At 43.5% G+C, this 18,126-nt stretch overlaps 1 protein-coding gene across 2 annotated transcripts in view; it reads right to left on the reverse strand.

The window, feature by feature from the left end:
• The window catches only part of ITPR2 (inositol 1,4,5-trisphosphate receptor type 2), a 269,872-nt gene extending 253,004 nt beyond the window's left edge, over positions 1 to 16,868 (reverse strand). For both annotated transcript variants that reach the window (XM_084513429.1, XM_084513428.1), the window contains exon 1: positions 16,616 to 16,868. In XM_084513429.1, coding sequence (XP_084369555.1) covers positions 16,616 to 16,707 — 92 coding nt within the window. In that variant the 5' untranslated portion in view covers positions 16,708 to 16,868. The remainder of the gene's footprint in view (positions 1 to 16,615) is intronic.
• Positions 16,869 to 18,126: the final 1,258 nt, after the last annotated feature.

An 18,126-nucleotide genomic window follows, 5' to 3' on the forward strand; every position in this document is an offset into this window, starting at 1 on the left:
TGGAGCAGAGGAACAGGATGAAGAAGCGTAACATGATAATGTGCCGGGAAAGCTTTTCCCCCCCCACTTAGTTTACTGCAGTGCTTCCTTCTATTGTATGCATGGAGAAGAAAAAAAAAATAAATTCCCCTTCACCATTCACCATTATAACCCATTACACAACACTGGGCAAGCAGCAGTCGCATAATCCTGGCCAGCAGGAGGTATGGAAAGGGAGAGAAGCAAGGGTGAAATTGCTGGCACCCCATAGCAGAGTCCTAATTTGCAACCTTCAAGGAATCACTGGAGATTTCTTGGCTTGCCTTGCTACAGCGAGCAGTTTTCCATCGCCACCGGCACCCACATGCTCCCCCGACCAAGAGGTGGGTGGGGAGGGGACACCATTTGACGTGTGAGAAAGGCAGGCTGTGGGACGGCATGCTGACAGAGCTCCAGGCCTCAGGAAAAGGAGGTGTGAGGGGGCAGGAGTCCGTCACCTTCTGGAGTGAGGGGAAAAACAGGAAACAGTATTAACGGTGGCACAAGAAAAAAAGGAAAGGACTTGGTTTACAAAAGACTATGCAGAGACCACAAGGAACTGAAGCAAGGTGAGAACGTGGGTGACAGAGTAAGCAGTCGTTTTCACTCAACCAACTCTCAGACAACAAATTGCCGAGAGAGAATTTATTCCAGGCTCTCTTTTCCCACTAACGGTTGGACCTGACGATCTGTCGAGGCCCCTGGGCTGTTCTCTGATTAGTATGACAGGGACCATGGAGGCAGGCAATAAAAACCTGCCTGTTTCCCTTTTCAGAGATGTCAGTTCTGTAGGGCTACCCATTCCTATTTTCTCAATGGAAAAAATAAATAAATAGGATACATTTTAGCAGCCCCTCCAAGGAAGAACTCAGGATGTCTTTCAGGATACTGTGTATATTCCATCTCTTTGTATCAGTGGACAGTATTAAAAGTAATTGCAGGCAAGCCTAAAATCCTAAGGTTTACATCCCTGCCACCCTGGTTCCCACAATGACTTTGAATGGTAGCAGGAAGGCTGCCCTGCTGCTGGACACTTCCCCTGCAAGGGGAACCGGGACAAAGAAGCATACCAAAGTTCAAAGCTAGTTTCAGGTTAAGCAAACTAATTGGCGTACACAACTCTTGTTTAAAAAGCCCTGTTAAAGTCGATCTAATATTGTGCAATGATATTCAGCAGAGAAAAACTATTCTAACCTTTTCCTTATCACTCCACCAGTCTCTCCGCACTGCTACATATTATCACAAGAAGCTAACCCACTGCCTGGCACATTAAGATTAAAAACCTGCTCACTGCCTTAGCTACAATTCCCTATTCATCCGTGCATAGTAAATAACAAATACTCAGCTATAAGCTGATCTGAAGAGATAGTACAGCACCCCACCCAAAATCAGCTCAATTTTTATCACCTCTCCAGATTTCATTACACAATCAAAAAGCCAAGCAACTATCTCTATAGTGCAGCTTTGTGTACGGTTATGCAGTTCTTTCTCCAAGTCAAACAGCACCACATTGTCTGGGATAATCTCATCCACTCACATAAACAATTTGTCTGCTATATTTTGATTAACACTTCCTTTTATGAGGACATTGAGATGTTTCAGCCTGAATGGCACAAGGTCTGGCCTACTAAAAGAGACCCGCTCTGCCCGAGCTTTCTCTGACTGGGGAACACAGCTGCCAGCACTGCCCCAAGCACCTCTCCGAAGCAGAGCTCTCTATCATCTTCCAAGCTGACACATGGAAACAAAACAGCGTTGGCTTAGGTGACGCCTGACACTTTTTTGAGTGACATAGTGAGACACTCATAGATCACAACATTCAATAAAAGGACTAAGCTGACCCAAATACAGGAAAGGACAGAAGTAAACATTGGGCTTGTTCATTCATTTTGTGTTACAACCTTCCAGAGCCTGACTGTCTCCAAGCAACAGTCAACTCAGCTAGCACAAATCATCAACTAAATTGTTTTAAGTATATGAACTCATATTGCTTGGAGAGAGCTAAGAAGCACTCGCATAAACTGTTTTGATGGTGAACAGTAACATGCACCCACTGATAAAAAATGGCTTGTAAAGTAAATGCATATCCCCAGTCTCAGTGGCTTGATAAACTATTCACCAAGCCAAAACGCACAATAATCTCTGATACTGCAGTTTACTCATACACGAATTTTTCCCTTGCTAAATAAGGCAGTGGCGGTTAATCCATTAAGATATAAACAGATACTCATTAAACCTGAATAACAATCCTTCTTAAAGAAATGGGAAGTTGAGATGAGGATTTATTCCACTGAACGGACACTGCTGCTTACTACTTCAGCAACTTAAAAGGTATACAAATTGTTCCTGCACCCTGGCCGTCAGCTTTGCGTTAGCGATTATGTGAGTTGGAAGCGAGCCTGAACCTCTGATGTTTCTTTTTTCTATCCTCAGTCCGATGATGTTTTAGAATGTATTTTTGTTTATTTTTTGCTTTCAAGTTTAACTTATTTTCTAGGTAATGAGGACCAGAAATAGCTATTTGTTTGTGTACAAAGCCCTGTGTTCATGTAAAGGAAAAGTTTGTATCTAACTTGCTGTCCTGTAATGAGAACAAGGTATCACAGCACCTACGTTCACCAAAGCTGTGCTTAAGTTACTGCCAACTAGCTTTATGCAGATTTTGCCATATCCGTGGGACAGACTCAACTGGCATTTAGAACAGATTCTCTTCTGACCTCCTCTGGCAATGCAAAGTGCCCAGAAAGCAGCTGACCGGCGAGCTCTCCACTCATCACCTGCAAGGGACTGATCGGCTGGCACAAATTCCCACTTCCCCCTGCCCTCAACACACAGTAGCAGAGATGACAGAAATAAAACAAGATTTCCTGGTGCCCCCAGCAATCTCCTCTGGCTAAAACCCATTTGAAAGCAGTTGCTTCAGTATTAGAGCTAACCAGAAACCCAGAAGCCCAGGAATTCATCTGGCCTCTCAGGTGCCAGTTTCAGGTGTGAACACCAGCTCCATCAGCTCCAGAACAGGAAGAGCTGCTAGCCAGCCACTGCCTCTCCTTGGAGAGTTCAGGCTCTACAGAAGCATCTGGGCCACTTACATCCATGTTGTTACCAACAACCTGTCAGCTTCTTCCCAGCTATCTTCAGTCCCTCCACATGCACTGTCTACCCAGAAAATCCCATCTTCAGTCTAGTGACTGGGTACTGGGGGAATCATCAGACTTCTGAGATAAATCCCTAGCCTGGGCAGACATCAGAGTATCTCCTCCTCCCTGCAAACTAACAGGAAGCCAAAGTTCGTCAGCATACTGATACTCAGACTCTCTTAATTTTTCAATCTAGACCACAAGCAGAAACTGCATAATTGGATTGAATCTTTAGTGATAACAGATTATCATTTGCTATCTACTGCTCAGGTTGTGTGGACCCCTGCTGCTCAAATTTTCCCTTCAACATCCTCCCTCCAACCACACAAACTACAAGCACTTTGGCAGAAAGTCAAAGCAACGTCAGTTGTGCAAAAGATACTCAAGCATGCCTCTGCCAGCACAAACCGCTCTTTCAGGGCTCCTTAGCCTGGTAACAGGGACAAAATGAACTTCCTGTTCCTCCACGACTGACCTAGTAGATTTAACACTGGGAACGGGGAACTCAGACTGCACAGCTCACAGGCCAGGACCAAGCACTACCCGAAAGAGCTGCTGATATACTGCACTTACTGCACAGGAAAGCCACCTCCCTCTTCTCTCCAGCTAGACTGAATAACCTACCTCACTTCTCTCAGATGAATGCATTCCTACTTTATATGGAGAAGGATCAAGAACTTGTGGTAGATATTTATGGTCCAGCTTACGAAGAAGATCCGTATTCCTTCTGGATACAAAATTCAGGAAGAAAAAGCTGTACCTGTGTTTTAATTGAAATAACAAGTGCTTTTGTCAAATCCTTAGAAAACAAGCACTCAGACCTGACCCCTCTAACTATTATCAGATAGAAACATCTCATTCTTGAACAGAAATGGGCAGAAAGCAGAAATTCCAAAGTTCCCCATCAACCACCAACCTAGATACCCACAGCCATGGTGCAGAGACCACGCTGACAGTATCTGAAGATACCTGAAGACACCTTATCACTCTGGCAAGTCTGGGATTACGATTGATTCATGGTACACAGCGAGTACTGACATGGTTGGGAAGAAGAGCTGACAAGGTATTTTCAGTCCTTATTTACTAAAGTGATAAAATGCCTCTAGATCTTGTACGTCCTCTGTTAAACTGGGATAATTAGATGAAAAGCAGCTACCAAAAAATGTTTTTTTTCAACCCAGCTTGCTGGAAATCTTTTTTTAGTCCAAACATGCACTTGGTCTCTTCACCTCATGCATCTGTCACAACAAGCTAGACCAATGTCTAGCACTGTATCTCAACTACATATAAAATAAGGTGCTAAATCTACAAGAATCATTCAGAAAATTTTATTCTATTTCCAGTGCCCTTTGGTGCCTGAAATCACACGTCAGGCCGCTTCATGAAGTAAGTCATGCTATATTAATTGTAACTATCACTCTGAAGTCATAACAATCAATTATCTGGCAGAAAAAGAAAAAGAAAAAAAAAAGGAAAAAAAAAAAAAAAGGAAAAAAAAAAAAAAAAGAAAGAAAGAAAGAAACTAAGCTCTTTAGCAACACACTCCACTGATGCCCATACAAGATACTGTTGGCATTGGGGCTCTCTTTTTTATCTATCATACAACATCACATTTCCTGCACCATTTTCCACATCCTGCTTACACATCACCAAGTATTTTTTTTTTTTCTTCACATCAGCTATGACTTTTGCAGCCCCCAAAATCCAGCGGTTTCAAAGATATGATACAATGTCTGAAAATAACATTACCAGGCAAAACTGGTACCAGTCATTCAATTTTCCCCATCTCCTATGTACTACCTCACTTCTGAACTCTAACCTTGCCCAATGTGAAGAGAAAACTTTGATCTTGTGAGGGGATGTTACACTTTAAGACTTCTCCCAATATCATCTCTTTGAGAAGCTTCTGACTCCTCTGAACTCCATTCCAGGAAGACAAATACATTTCTCAACTGGGTGATTCAAAAGGCTTTGCATCTTATTCAGGAGGTTTTGTAAATTACAGGAAGGGAAGAAAAAGTAATCTGTTTTTCAGCAGTCTCATTCCTTGAAATAACCACCAATCCTTTGATCTTCTGCCTAAGGCAATGTCTGCAGTTAGCCTCCAAAATGATCATTTGGTTGAGGCACTATGGTCACTCTGCTGCTCCCAAATCTGTGAATGCCCAAGAAAGCACAGCCCTATTAATTCCTATAACTACATGGCAAACTGTCCTCATGATAGCCTGTCCTGACCCTGTACTTTTTTCTCAAACAAATGATGATGAAATTGCCTGAAATTGTAAGTATTAACAGGAGTTCTCCCCAGATAATTCAAAAACTTTATCGTACTTTGTCACCTTCCAAACTCCCATTTATCTTCTCATATCCATGTTTTCACACTTGGATAAATGATTACTACAGTACTCAGAAGTGCTCTGCAAGATCACTTCAGAAGTCCGCAAGTCTTTGCTAAGCCTTTGCTTTGCTTGATTGTCACAAAACAATCCAAAGCTCAACTACCTTTGTCGAAAACCTGATCAGGACAACAGTAAATGTATTTTTGACAATCCTATTAACCCACCTTGCCATTTCAGACTGGCTGTATTGCCTGCTCACTACCCAAACTCATCTAGGTAGTCTTTAATTACTACCCATAAAAGGTTTCACTTTTGCCTGCAACTCACCAAAGGGTTCATTAAGAAATCTCCCCAGATAATGCTTTGATTCCATCCAATTCACCCAGTTCTCAGATGACATCTGGTTTTGCTTTAATTCTTTCAGTAGAGCTTCCAGTTCTTGTATTAGACGTGATATCAATTCTGACTGGTCTCTTTGGCTAGTGCATTATTTTTTCTCTGACTACTTCTTGTGCCATAGCTCTGCAAGGACACCAGTCACAAATTTCCATTTTGGAAGTTGGATCCACCTCATGATGGCAGGTTTTCATCACTCACGCATAACTACGTCAGTTCTGGAGACTTAAGGGCTCTTTCCACTATAAAGACAAGTCTCAGATGGTATTAAGTATTTTATTGATCATATAATGGTAATTTATTCGTTACCATTAATTCAGAAATAATTTTATAAATGCTTGTTTTCCTGGCACAGGAGAAACCAAATAGTAGGAGTTCCTTTAATTACAGTTTTCAGAGAGAACAGTGGTCAATAGCACTCTCATTTTTATTTTCTTGGGTCAAAGTAGGAGGCATTCTCTGTCCACAACTGAGTTTGTGTTCTACCTTCCTTCTAGTTCTGTGCATTTATACCTATATAGCTTGCCCTGTCAATGATGAATTTCTTTCTAAGAAGCTTCCTGGGCCACACAACTCAGCTTTGACTCAGGCTTTATACCAAGTATGTGTGCTTTTAGTGATGACTTCTATTGCTTCAGCTATTTGGTTCCAGAAAGGAAGAGAATTTTTATCTCATACTTACTTCCATTACAAATGAAGAGCAGTAATTATACTTACCAGTTTCAATGAGGTTCCACCCAGCATATGAAAATACAAGGTTGAAAATTCAGACCAGCACTGTCCTACCTCCAGCTCTACACAAGTAAAACAATCATGTTAAGCAGAGCTTAATCACAGCAGACAGTTTAATCTGCCACAAAAAGGGCATGGACCAGGTGAAATAGTCACGCAGATCATGAGTTTGAATCCACCACCCCAATACATTGCTTCTAATGAGTTGTTGTAACAGAACTTTATATGTGTTTTGTTTTGTTTTTTTACTATGTCCTATGTACTACTACACGGCAGCAGAGTGGGAGGGGAATAAAAAAAATAAAACATGCAGTAGTTGGTCCTTACCTTCACTGGCAGAAAAACCTGCTCAACTACAAAAGTTAATACAGACAGGACTTATTGCCTGCCAGGTCCTGACCTTGCTTTGTTTTTTCAAGAGATGCCATTGCTAACAGAAACCAAGCATACCTCTAACCTGAATCCTGCAGCTGCCCAGGGTCCATAGCAGTACCCTCCCTGAAGACCTGGATGCCTGCCTCTGAATGACTTCATGATCAAATCCTCATTTATCTGTGAGTAATCCTGGAGAGCTAGCCAAAGAAACAGAAATCTCAACTTGGATGTTCCTCAATAGTTTCTTTTATTTTGTGGTTTGTTGTTTTTTTGTTTTTTTTTTTTTTTTTTTTCAAATGGCTTTGTAACATACTTCCAGTTGGTAAGTACAAACTTTCATGTGTTGAACCTACATCTCACATTACCTATACTGGACATGCTGTCATGGATCTTGGCTACTATTTTGTTAGTTACTTTTTCTAAGCAAATATATATTATTACAAAATTACGAAATTACAACAAACTGTCACCTACCCCACGGAAATAAATTATTACTGCCTCACCTAAAAATAAAAAAAAATCAGTATCTATTGAATTGTGCATGTTTTGTACTTCTACCATCTAAAGGCAAAGACTTTTTTCTGTACTGTAACAATCTTTATAAGCAGCATGCTATGACAGCAACGATATGTAACTGTATATACAGAGATATTTGAAAATTAATTTGAAACTTAAACTTTCCATATTCTCACAACTTTTGTTCTTTGGTCAGAAAAAATTGAACTAGCTTAGAGATTCATTTCAATGTTTTTCACCAGTCCTAACTAGAAAGATCTGCTCTTAGTGTTTTCAAAAGTGGTATTTGGTCTTTCCCAATGCATTAGCTTTGTTTACCTCTTCATTTATTGATTCTGAACAATAACAAAATCCTAACCAGATATAAAAGCTGACTGAGTGTATCTTAGCAAAGCGCAGTACTGATTCAGTTATTAAGAACAACTACAGAGTCTGTTAGACATCCAAGTCCAGCCAACTTTAAAATGAGATCAACAAGGTCATGAAAAAAGCAGTGTTTCTAGTCTCATGCACCACTGGTTAGCCCCTCACCTGCAAAGCATGTGCTCTAATTTAAAGCTAGTAGAAGAAAATTACTACTAAGCTCAGGGCACTTCTTACACACCTTTCTTTTGTGACCATTACTGTTTTCAAGCTTTTCTCCATATCCATGAGGGAGAGCAACTCACTTTTTCTTAAATGGATGCGGAAGATATCCAAAATTCACAGAGCCCTGAGAGGTGGAACTTTATAAATGATGCCAGGTATTGCATTAGGACTATACTGCTCACTTTCAATACAGCTGCCCTCTAAAGCTGTCTACTTCAGGTTTCCAAATCACAGTGTTCAAGATTGTACAACTACACAAAATGTCACAGGCATCAGGTTGTAGATGCACTCTGGAACCAGGCAAAATTCCCCACAGCAAAATAAAACACGTCCTGAAGGGTCCCCTCAGTGGTTTGTGCCTGCTGCTGCTCTAGCTTGCATCCAAGGCACCATGAGGAGGCTTGCAGGCAGCTAGCAGCCTTGGAGCCTCCTGTCTTTGACCTGCCTCTGCTCTGCACACAGGAACGTTAGCACACATTGACAGTAAAAAGAGAAGAAAGCCCTATGAACTGGGTTGCTGTCTGTTAACTGTGGGCACATCAGTGTAAAAGTTTGGGACTTACTATGAGTATCAGCAGCTGCTTTTCTATCCTGCAACTACAAGCTTTCAGCTGCCTCTGAAACGTTCATTAATTTGCATATGTCAAGTGCAGGAAAAAAAAAAAAAAAAAAAAGTTTGAAATTCAAACAAATCTCTAAAAGAAAATGGAGATAACAAGTCCAAGTGTTGGATTATAACAAGCTTCTGCATTTTGTGATTCATATGAAAAGCTCCAGTGTCAGAGTTTGTTTTTCTTTCAAATAATATTGATTTTTATCTGCCAGAGGTCAAAGAAGAAAAACTTGATTACTGTTCTAATATCAATTCCTTGTACTGAGAAGACCTGCAGTAATTTCAATTTATAGCATCAAACGATAACAACAACACTTGGATATGCTTTTCTAGCCTTCTTCTGCCAATTAACTTCAAATGAATTTCAACTCCATGCCTTCTATCATGCAGCAGTAATCAACCCAAAGGGGAATTTCAGATGAACTGTCCTAAAGTTATTATATGTAAGAAGATTACAGGAGTACCAGAACTCATTATATAAATGCTTAGTTGTTACCAAAGCATTGGATTTCCCATGCACTTAGCAAGCCTGCCATACACTGCAGTATAGGACATGACCACGTCAGTAAGGACTGCATCATGCTTTTACAGAGAATTGTGTGAGGTAGTATAGGCAATCTTAAAACTGCAAAATTGCTATTTCTTTCTTTTTGAGGAACTCATTTTGTAATTCAGACATTCTCTTATGGCAGGTAGTATTATTATGCATTTTCACAAACAAAAAACCCTCAAAAAAAAAAAAAATTAAACACTGAGTTGAATGAGAACACACACAGACATCTACCACGTGGAATAGCACACTTAACAGCAACAGGGCCAGGCTGCTTGCTTCTATGTAATTTGAAAAGAAATAAGGCTTGCTGGTAGCTTTCAGAGCTATTTTCTGACAGTAGGGGACTGCAGATCTCTCAACAACTATCTGTCATCTTCTGTTTCTATTCACTTCTACTTCCTTTCTAATGCGTGCTGCCTGTTAGACCATGCATTCAGTTACTGCCCCACCACACAGACCTACCTCTTCCCATGCACACAGCAGCTTCCGGACCTTGCTCTCTTCATTTCTCTACCACCTCACTCTCCATAGGCACCGATCTCCCCCTTTTCCTCTGTGTTATCCAAAGGCCAGAAAGGGAGTCCAGAAAGCATGGGAAAGACAGTCTTCCCATGATCACCAATTGAAGTAGCCACAAGGAAGCCCTACGCTGCAGGGATAACAAACGCATTTTTGTTCACCCTGTTCTCAGAAACGTTCCTGTCATTTTATCTGAACCTTTCCACACAAAAGCATTCAGCTCCAATCATCTTACTCTTGGTCCAATAAGTCAAGGTTTAGCACCACTGGAAACAACTGAATCCAAGACCTACGATGGAAGTGTCTGCACATTAATGCACCAGTGGAAATACTGATTCAAACACTTAAAGAAAATTAGGTTTATAAATAACATAAATGAAGGTTTAAAAGAATCAGTTCAGACAAGGGAAAAAAAAGTAAAACCCCGAACTACCATTCATTTTCTTTTCTCCATTTTTTCCATAAACATTCCTAATTGAGTACAAAGTTACACCTGAACTTTGCCAGTCTCCCTTTCACACAAAAAGTAACAGACTTTTCAAAGTAGGTAGAAACCAGACTTTTAGGAGCATTAAACACACACAGAGGACATGGCTTTGTGGTATTTCACAGTACGCAGCCCCGTGCAGCAGCCAAGCTATAGCAGCCTGTACCATCAGCAGCAAGGAGCACAGCAGTTCAGCCTGGCTGACCAAAGGTTTACGCACTTCTCACCAGGCGGTGTTCCAAGCTGCAGGAGTCACAGAATGAGCCTACTCTTCCTTCTGGGGCACTTTCAAAATATAGGGTACCTCTGATTGCAAGTGGGTCAGGGAGCCACATGAAGACTGTTTGGTTAATCCCTTTGTTACACAGAAGGAAGTTAAATATGATTTAAAGTGATGTAAGTTAAACAATCTCCCCTCTTTCCTGACTACTTCCCACATCACCCATAGTCCTGTCGAGAATTACAGAAGTAGAAACAGCCACACCATTTGCCTCCACTTAAAATTCAAGTCCTCTCTCATTTCCATTACCACCACACACCTTTGGGATAAATTCACTTTAAATCAATTGGTCCTTTCCCTAACCCCACTTTTCTCTCCACGTCTACTTGTCCTTTGATAATGAGCTCTTTGAACCAAGGATATTATATTTCAGTATACAGTCTCATAAATCATTATGCTGTAATTAAGGCTACTCCTATGCTCCTTCGCACTCGAGCTGTGTTTTGTGTGCAAGTACAACTTGTGAGAGAAACCAGCCACCTCTGGGGCTCATTACTTGCTGCATTCCCACAAGAGTGCTTTGTGGAAAGCTCCGTGCCATTGTTTATTTAAGGAAGACACTGTTTTTAAAATATTTGAGATGAGCATCAAAATAAGTTCATTATAAGCAGCAAAGTTGGAGCAGTGCCTAATTGTTAATGTAATGGGATAATTACAGAGGATGTAAGCTTTGATATATGCATAGGATTGCAAGGTAGGCAAGATAGGGAGTTTTATTTATATGTCTGTGTCTCTGCTTATGTGGCATTTATTATAAAGTCAGTGAAGGTATCTAATAAGGCATATGATATAGCTTATGCTTTTAAAAAGTTATCACAGAAAAGAAATACACCATATATCTGAAAAGTGGCATATAATTAGCCAATTTATGTTTCCAGTTACATCAGCATACATTCAAAGAAGTTGCAGAGTGCAGATCAGTGCTTTTGCATTAGGAAGACGACAAAAAAGTGTGTTTCTGAAAACACTAAGCCTAAAAAGTAGGAAAAAATATTAAGAAACAGAACCTAATGGACAAGTCTTATTGGTACTGTTGATCAGGAAAATAAAGTACCTATGTAACAAAACACAGAAGTACTTTTGCCCACATGAAAGCAGAAATCTATCTTCCCTCCCTTGTTTCACATATTTGGTTCTGTATGTATCAGAATCAGATTAAGGGTAATTCCAGTTGTGCCACTTTCACTTTCTTTAGGCTTTTTATTCTCTCCTGACTAATTACATTTGTTAGCTGGCAAAAGAAAGAAAAAATTGCTGCTATTAAAGGACATATATGATGCTCCTTAACCAGAGCTTACGTTTTCAGGCAGTAGAAGAGAAGGGTGAAAAAAAGTGCACTGATGAAAATACAGTGGTGTGTTGCAGCATCATCAGTCACTACATCTTTTTTTCCTAGCACCGTTTCTGAGGCCACCAAGATGACACATTTTAGCCTTCACAATATTTGTAATATTTTGATTTATGCTGTTCCATATGCATTTTCTACTTAGCCTTGCCTTTTTACAAAATATGACTGATGTTGTTTGTATGAAGTCCAAATTCAGTAAGACAGACTAAAGCCCAGTGAAGGAGCCAGAATAAAACTGTGATATTCATTTCAACTAAGAAAGTTCAAGCAAGCAGTTGACAAATTGAGAAACAAATCAACACTAAACTTGAGAAAAAAAAATTATGAATATGAAAAAAAGTATGAATACTCTACAACACACCTTTTGCTGCTGATTAGAAATAAGCCTTGGTACTCCTTGCCACCCAGGGTCATATATTATAGAAGGCAGCTCCAGCTGCATGCTCCATTAATTGCGTTCCATGAGGTCTCTCTCTCCTGCCACAGCACCGCAGCACCTTTATGGAGGTGAGACAGGAATGCAGCCACTGATGGTGACTAACAGCCCCATTGTCAAACTTTCCAGCAGCTGATGCTGGCAGTCATTCTTACTTTTTTCCGCCTCCCCAGTCAAGAATACTTTTTTTCCCCTCATTGTGCCTAAAGGTGATTAACATTAGCTCTAATTCCCAGCACACATCAATGCCCACATTTACTGCCAAGACTCCGGGGAAGGTGGTCTCAGGGTTCAGACACTACTGAAGGACAGAGTAAGATACTCAGATTCATTGCCAAGCTCTGCCACTTTACGTCCTCCAGGACAAAAAGCCTCGAACTGTGCAGAAGCTAAGGCACTCTAAGGGCTGAAAAACAAGGGGGAAAAGCATCATTAGCACAGCTCAATAATCCAATAACAAATATATTTTGAAATGGCAGAACATTATGCATGGATGTAAATTACTTTTCCCAAACATTTACTTTTCTCTACTAAATTGCATGACGATCTATTTTTACATGTATAAACTTTCTCCTTTTTAAAAAGGGGATGTGGAGGGGAAGAAACAACTCATAGACCCTTGAGACTGGACATCAACAGCATCCAGATCCAGAACCAACGCAAACAGAAAAAAGAGCAGATGATTGCTTGGACACTGTATCTCAACTATCCCCAAGACCTGCAGTAGCCAACAAAGAATGCTAAGCCCTAAAACCCTCTCAAAGATGACCCAGAGGTGCTCCTGTCCATTGGGGATCGACAGCCTGGAAGGTTTTCATGCCCCTTCTACCAAAAACCTGTGCACAGCCACTCTCTTACTTTAAATACAGATACAAGATGAAGAATTAGGAGCGGTGCCGCCTCACTTCCCTCTCCCTGCCCCCATCCAGTGCTACACTGCTGACTTGAGATGCGGAAGAGATGTTCGGTTTCCTCTTCTGACTACGAGGGATTAAATCTGAAAGTAATGCCCTCATGCTGTGTTTCATCCAACAGCTGTTCATAGTAAATACAGAAAAAAGTCCTGAGACAACGACAGGAACACAGGTTTCTTCCAGCTCCAGGAAGTGCTGCAACCTTTTGGGTCCCACTTCCAGCACCTCATCATCCCAGTGACTCCGTTTTTGCAGAGGGAGTCATGGAGAGGCATTCCAGCCTTCACCCAGCACCACCTCAGCATGCTTGCCTGGATGCGGGACATGGATCCCCTGTCTGCCAAACACGGAGAACCCCCTGGACCTCCACACTGTATGGGAGGAAGAATCCCACACTCACATTCCAGTAGATATTAAGCTCACCCTATGCTTGATGTGCACAGATCAGCTGCCTCTTTCTCTTGGAGTTAAGTTTCATGAGCAAACTGAGCACGTGAAAACTTCTGCATCAGCAAGTGAGCAAAAAATATTCTGAAAATGCATGAAACCCAGCCTTTGCCTGGAAATCTCCACCTCAGAACTAATCTGTTGAGCTGGTTCAACTCCTCAAGGAGTAAGGCCGCTTACGTGACAGGCCTCCCCCACTTAGAGAGGTGCTGTGTGCTTTTTTATCTTATTTATAGAATGGCCTCACTCATGCTTTGTTTAAGAAACAATTAGCCTTTGACAGCTTAAAATAAACAGAACTCTCTCCTGCTGCAGAATCACTAGACCCAATCTGGATTTAAAGTTCTTGCAAGAACTTTAAAGTTCCGTATAAGACTATCTGATGGCCTAAAGGGTGTGAGCCATGAGCTAATTTTCCCTCCTCTCCTGGCACCTTGCAAAACAGCACCCTGAGCAACACCAGCAGGAGGTAAAAAAAACAAGGACCCACACCGGTCAAGGGAAGTGAGAAAGCAGTCATCCCAGCTCCTACCCTCTTCGTCCTCACCAACATGCATGCAGCACCTCGGGAAAGTAGGGTGCCTCCATCAGACGTGTGGGCTGAACAGAGGGCCTGAAGGCATGCAGGAGACAGAAGTCCAGCCACAAGTACACACTGAATGCACAGCTGGGCAAACTTCTTCCCTGAACTTAGTGGTGTTTTCTCTGCCTCTTGTGTTTCTGCAACCACTCTAAAGGCAGTAATTTCACTAGCTGGCACAGGTAACACAACCTGGCAGCACAACCTTACATTTCTGTCCAAACTCCCGTACCACCAGCAGAGGGGTCAGCGCTCCCATTTAGTAGACATGGGAGTTTTCCACTGGTGACTTCACGTTTCCTTCAAGGCCTTCAGCTCTTCGACTCCGGTCTGCTGGCTCTGCAGACGTCCATACCTGGCTGGGGAGCAGGATATAGAACTGCTGCACTGAGGAGACCAGAGCTACCTTGAAGCCCTGGCCATACCTGCTGCTGAAGGAGAGATGCACAGAGGCATCCTGTCTCATATCCCAGGTGGTTTTCTTCAGCTGGCTCTTACAAGAAGAAAGCCTGAACAGTCGGTTAGTTAGGGTGTTAGCCTGACTTCAATTACTTCTGCAGAAGAGCTCCTGTGTGCCTCAGGCAAGCTGCTATCTTGGCTTCTTGTCTATAAAACCTGGGGCAAATGTTCTGCCCTTACTCCAAGGGATGAGTGGAGGACCTCCAGGTTGTAACACGGGAACGCCAGCATATGTTTAAGCAATGTGCAGTGGTATCAGCACTGGTCACAGCAGGAATGTCTGTGGTCACAGACAAGTTCTGTGAAATTAGGTACAATTCTTAACATAACAAGTAGTAAAAGTAAAGTATGAGAAACTTAGCTTCCCCTAGATGCAGCAATGAGACAGAACCAAACAACAACACAATTATGCCAACAAATAAAAAACGCAGGGGCTACAAGAATAAGAAACAATATCCAGTGATTACCAGCTGCAGAAAGCAAATGTTTTCAGGTAGGATTTAAAATGACAGGAGTCAGCAAAACAGAAGAAGATGTGAGACAAAATACAGACAGTCACAGATAGAAAAGACACAAAATTAACAAATAGAGGAACCAACTATGGAAAAATACTTATAAACTGATTAAATGATTGAACAGCAAGGATAGGAAGTAATAATAAGATAAAGAAATACAGACGACCTTGACCAGCAGCTTTTTTCCAGTCAGGGTACCCCAGCGGGTGACATAGACATTATGCACAGGCATTAGCTGTTAGCATGTAGCTACTGCCCTGACTTCACCCTGCCGTCCCCCAGCAAAGACACCTCAGGATACCGGCAGTCCAAAACAAGCAAGGGCAATAACCAGGCGCACATTAATTAGCAGAGGATCGGCTTTAGCAAGGGATATATTTGCTTAACTGTTGTTCTCAAGGTACAGCTAATGTTTAAGCAATAAACAGCACTGATATTTAACCAGAGTTTGAGCTGCCTTGCCAATTGAATTGCTATGATTCATGCAGTGCAAGAGACATTTCCACTGACAAATGGTTAAGGACGTGCTTACTTTGGCCGTGCCACAAAAATCACTGAAACTGCTGCAGCTCTCCTACCAACATCGGAGGGAACCACTGTACCCTTGGGATCTGTCGCTGCAACCACACAACGTGACAGTTTAAAGAAAGGTATGGGTGCACCCCTACCGTCACATCAGCGTGCTTCCCTAGGCTTCCAGGCAGGGCATTTACAGCACTAAGGAAAGCCTCGAGCAACCAGGAGTGCTGCAGCCCGAGTTAAACTACAACTTTTCATCCTGCGAAGAGAAAGAACTGATGATGGGGAAAAAAAAAGCATCCCCGTGAAATACTAAAAACGTCTGCTTATCGCAGATAAGACCTCAGGTGAACACCGGCAAGATGGAAAGGGGGCAACGAGCTGATTATGAGGGTGAATCAAGCTCTCATCCTCTGCATCTCTGAAGTAAAGCAGCTCTCCCCCCCCCCCCCCCCCCCCCCAATAAATAAATAAAATGATTAAAAATATAAAATAGCAATTTTTAAAAAATGAAATAAACTATAATAAAATGAAATAAAATAAACTGAACTGAAATGATCCGAAAGGAACTGCAACCAAGCGGAAGCGAGCCGCAGGTACCCCGCGGAGCGCCCCGGTGCCGCACGGCGCCGGTGCCGCCGCCGGCGCTGCCCGGTTCCGGTTTGGGCCGGCCCGGCCCGGCCTGGCCGGGCGAAGCCGCGGAGATGGCGGCGAGCCCCGGGCATCCCCGGCAGCCCCGGGCACCCGCTCCAGCTCCCCCCGGAGCGCTGCCGCGGTCACCCCGTCCCCGCGCTTCCTCCTCTGCCCGCTGCGCCCTGCCGGCTTCCCGCCCCGCACTCACCCCAGGGTGCTGATGAAACCGTTGACAGAGCCCTCGGCGTAGAGGGACACGATGTCCCCGATGTACAGAAAGCTGGACATTTTCTCAGACATTTTGCCTCATTTTCAGCCCGTGCTGCGCTCCCCTCGCACACGCGCACCCCTCTCCCTCCGAGCTGAGCCGGGGGGCGGCCGCCGAAGCGCTGCGCAGCGGGCGGCGAGCACGGGCCCGGCCGCGGCCCTCACCGCGGCGCTGCCGGGGCTGACATGAGCACGGCGCCGCTGCCCTCCGCCGCCCGCCGCGGCGCCCCGCACCGCCTCCCGGCGCCCCGCACCGCCTCCCGGCGCCGCCTCGCCCGCCCCGGCCCGCCCCGACCGACCCCGGGCCCGACCGCGCGGCTGTCGCCGCCGGGGGAACCGGCCGCCGGCAGCCCCGGGGACGAGGGACCTCCGTTCTGTGAGGAGAGCGGGTGCAGACCCCTGCCAGCACGGCTCTCACTCAGGCACCACTGCTTACACCCCGTGTGTTTTTCAGGCGATTTCGTTGGCATTTATAAGCCAACGGTTCGCCCCCGGTCCAGCAGCATGACCGCACACTAATCTCTTGCCGTCCCAAATAATAGGCCAAGAGCATAAGTCTGGCTGCAGATCTGCTGTAAATGGGGAATGAGCAGAGAGCTTTCCACTTGTATTTTATTTCCCACATTTACAGATTCCAGCCTTATCTCACTTTTTTTCTGAGCGTAAGTTCTTGGCATCAGAAATGCTGAGTCTTCAAATTAAAAGAAAATAAAAAGTTTTACCATCTGGCCTGTACAGAAAAGCCTGTTACATGCTTCTAGACTCCCCCCTTTTGTTCTTTTACACATATATTCTGAATTTGTCTGTACCCACCAGGATGCAAAGCCACGATCAATGACCCGAGCTTGCACTCTTCTTACACACTAGTGTGCACACAGGCCCTAGCTCTGACACTTAACCAAATTCTTCCAGTTCAGTCTCCTCGAACAACCACAATTTTTAAAATGCTTCTGCAAAAGAAACAAAAACTTCAGGTCAGTTCAGAAGGTGAATGAGGCCTCCTCCATGAACCAAGCAGCTGGCTGGAGTCCCCAGCTGTGGAAGGGCTTATGGAAACTAACTCAGGGACAACAAACTGAGCAGCAGATGCCACCTCACTGCTGAGGTGACATTGGGAAGGAAACAGGAGCCACTGGAGGGACGTAGGAACCGGTAGGCAGCTGGGGTGGGACAGGAGAGATGCCAGAGCTGCACTTCCCTGTGCTGGCAACAGTGTCAGCACAGGGAAACCGAAAATTGGGCATTTCAAACCACCCAGAACACAGGTATTAAATCCCAAAGCTGGACTTGATTAAAACTAATGAGAATTTGAAGGGAAGTCAGAGCAGAGCCAAAGGAGAGAAGCTAATGCTTACACCCGTGTGCTGAGTGAGTGAAAAAGCTTGACCCCGGGGTCCCTGACAGGTCCTATCAGGTAGCAGAGGAGCCTGGTGCTTTGTTTCCTGAAACCAG

Source organism: Aythya ferina, assembly GCF_964211825.1.
Source record: "Aythya ferina genome assembly, chromosome: 1".
Classification (NCBI taxonomy): domain Eukaryota; kingdom Metazoa; phylum Chordata; class Aves; order Anseriformes; family Anatidae; genus Aythya; species Aythya ferina.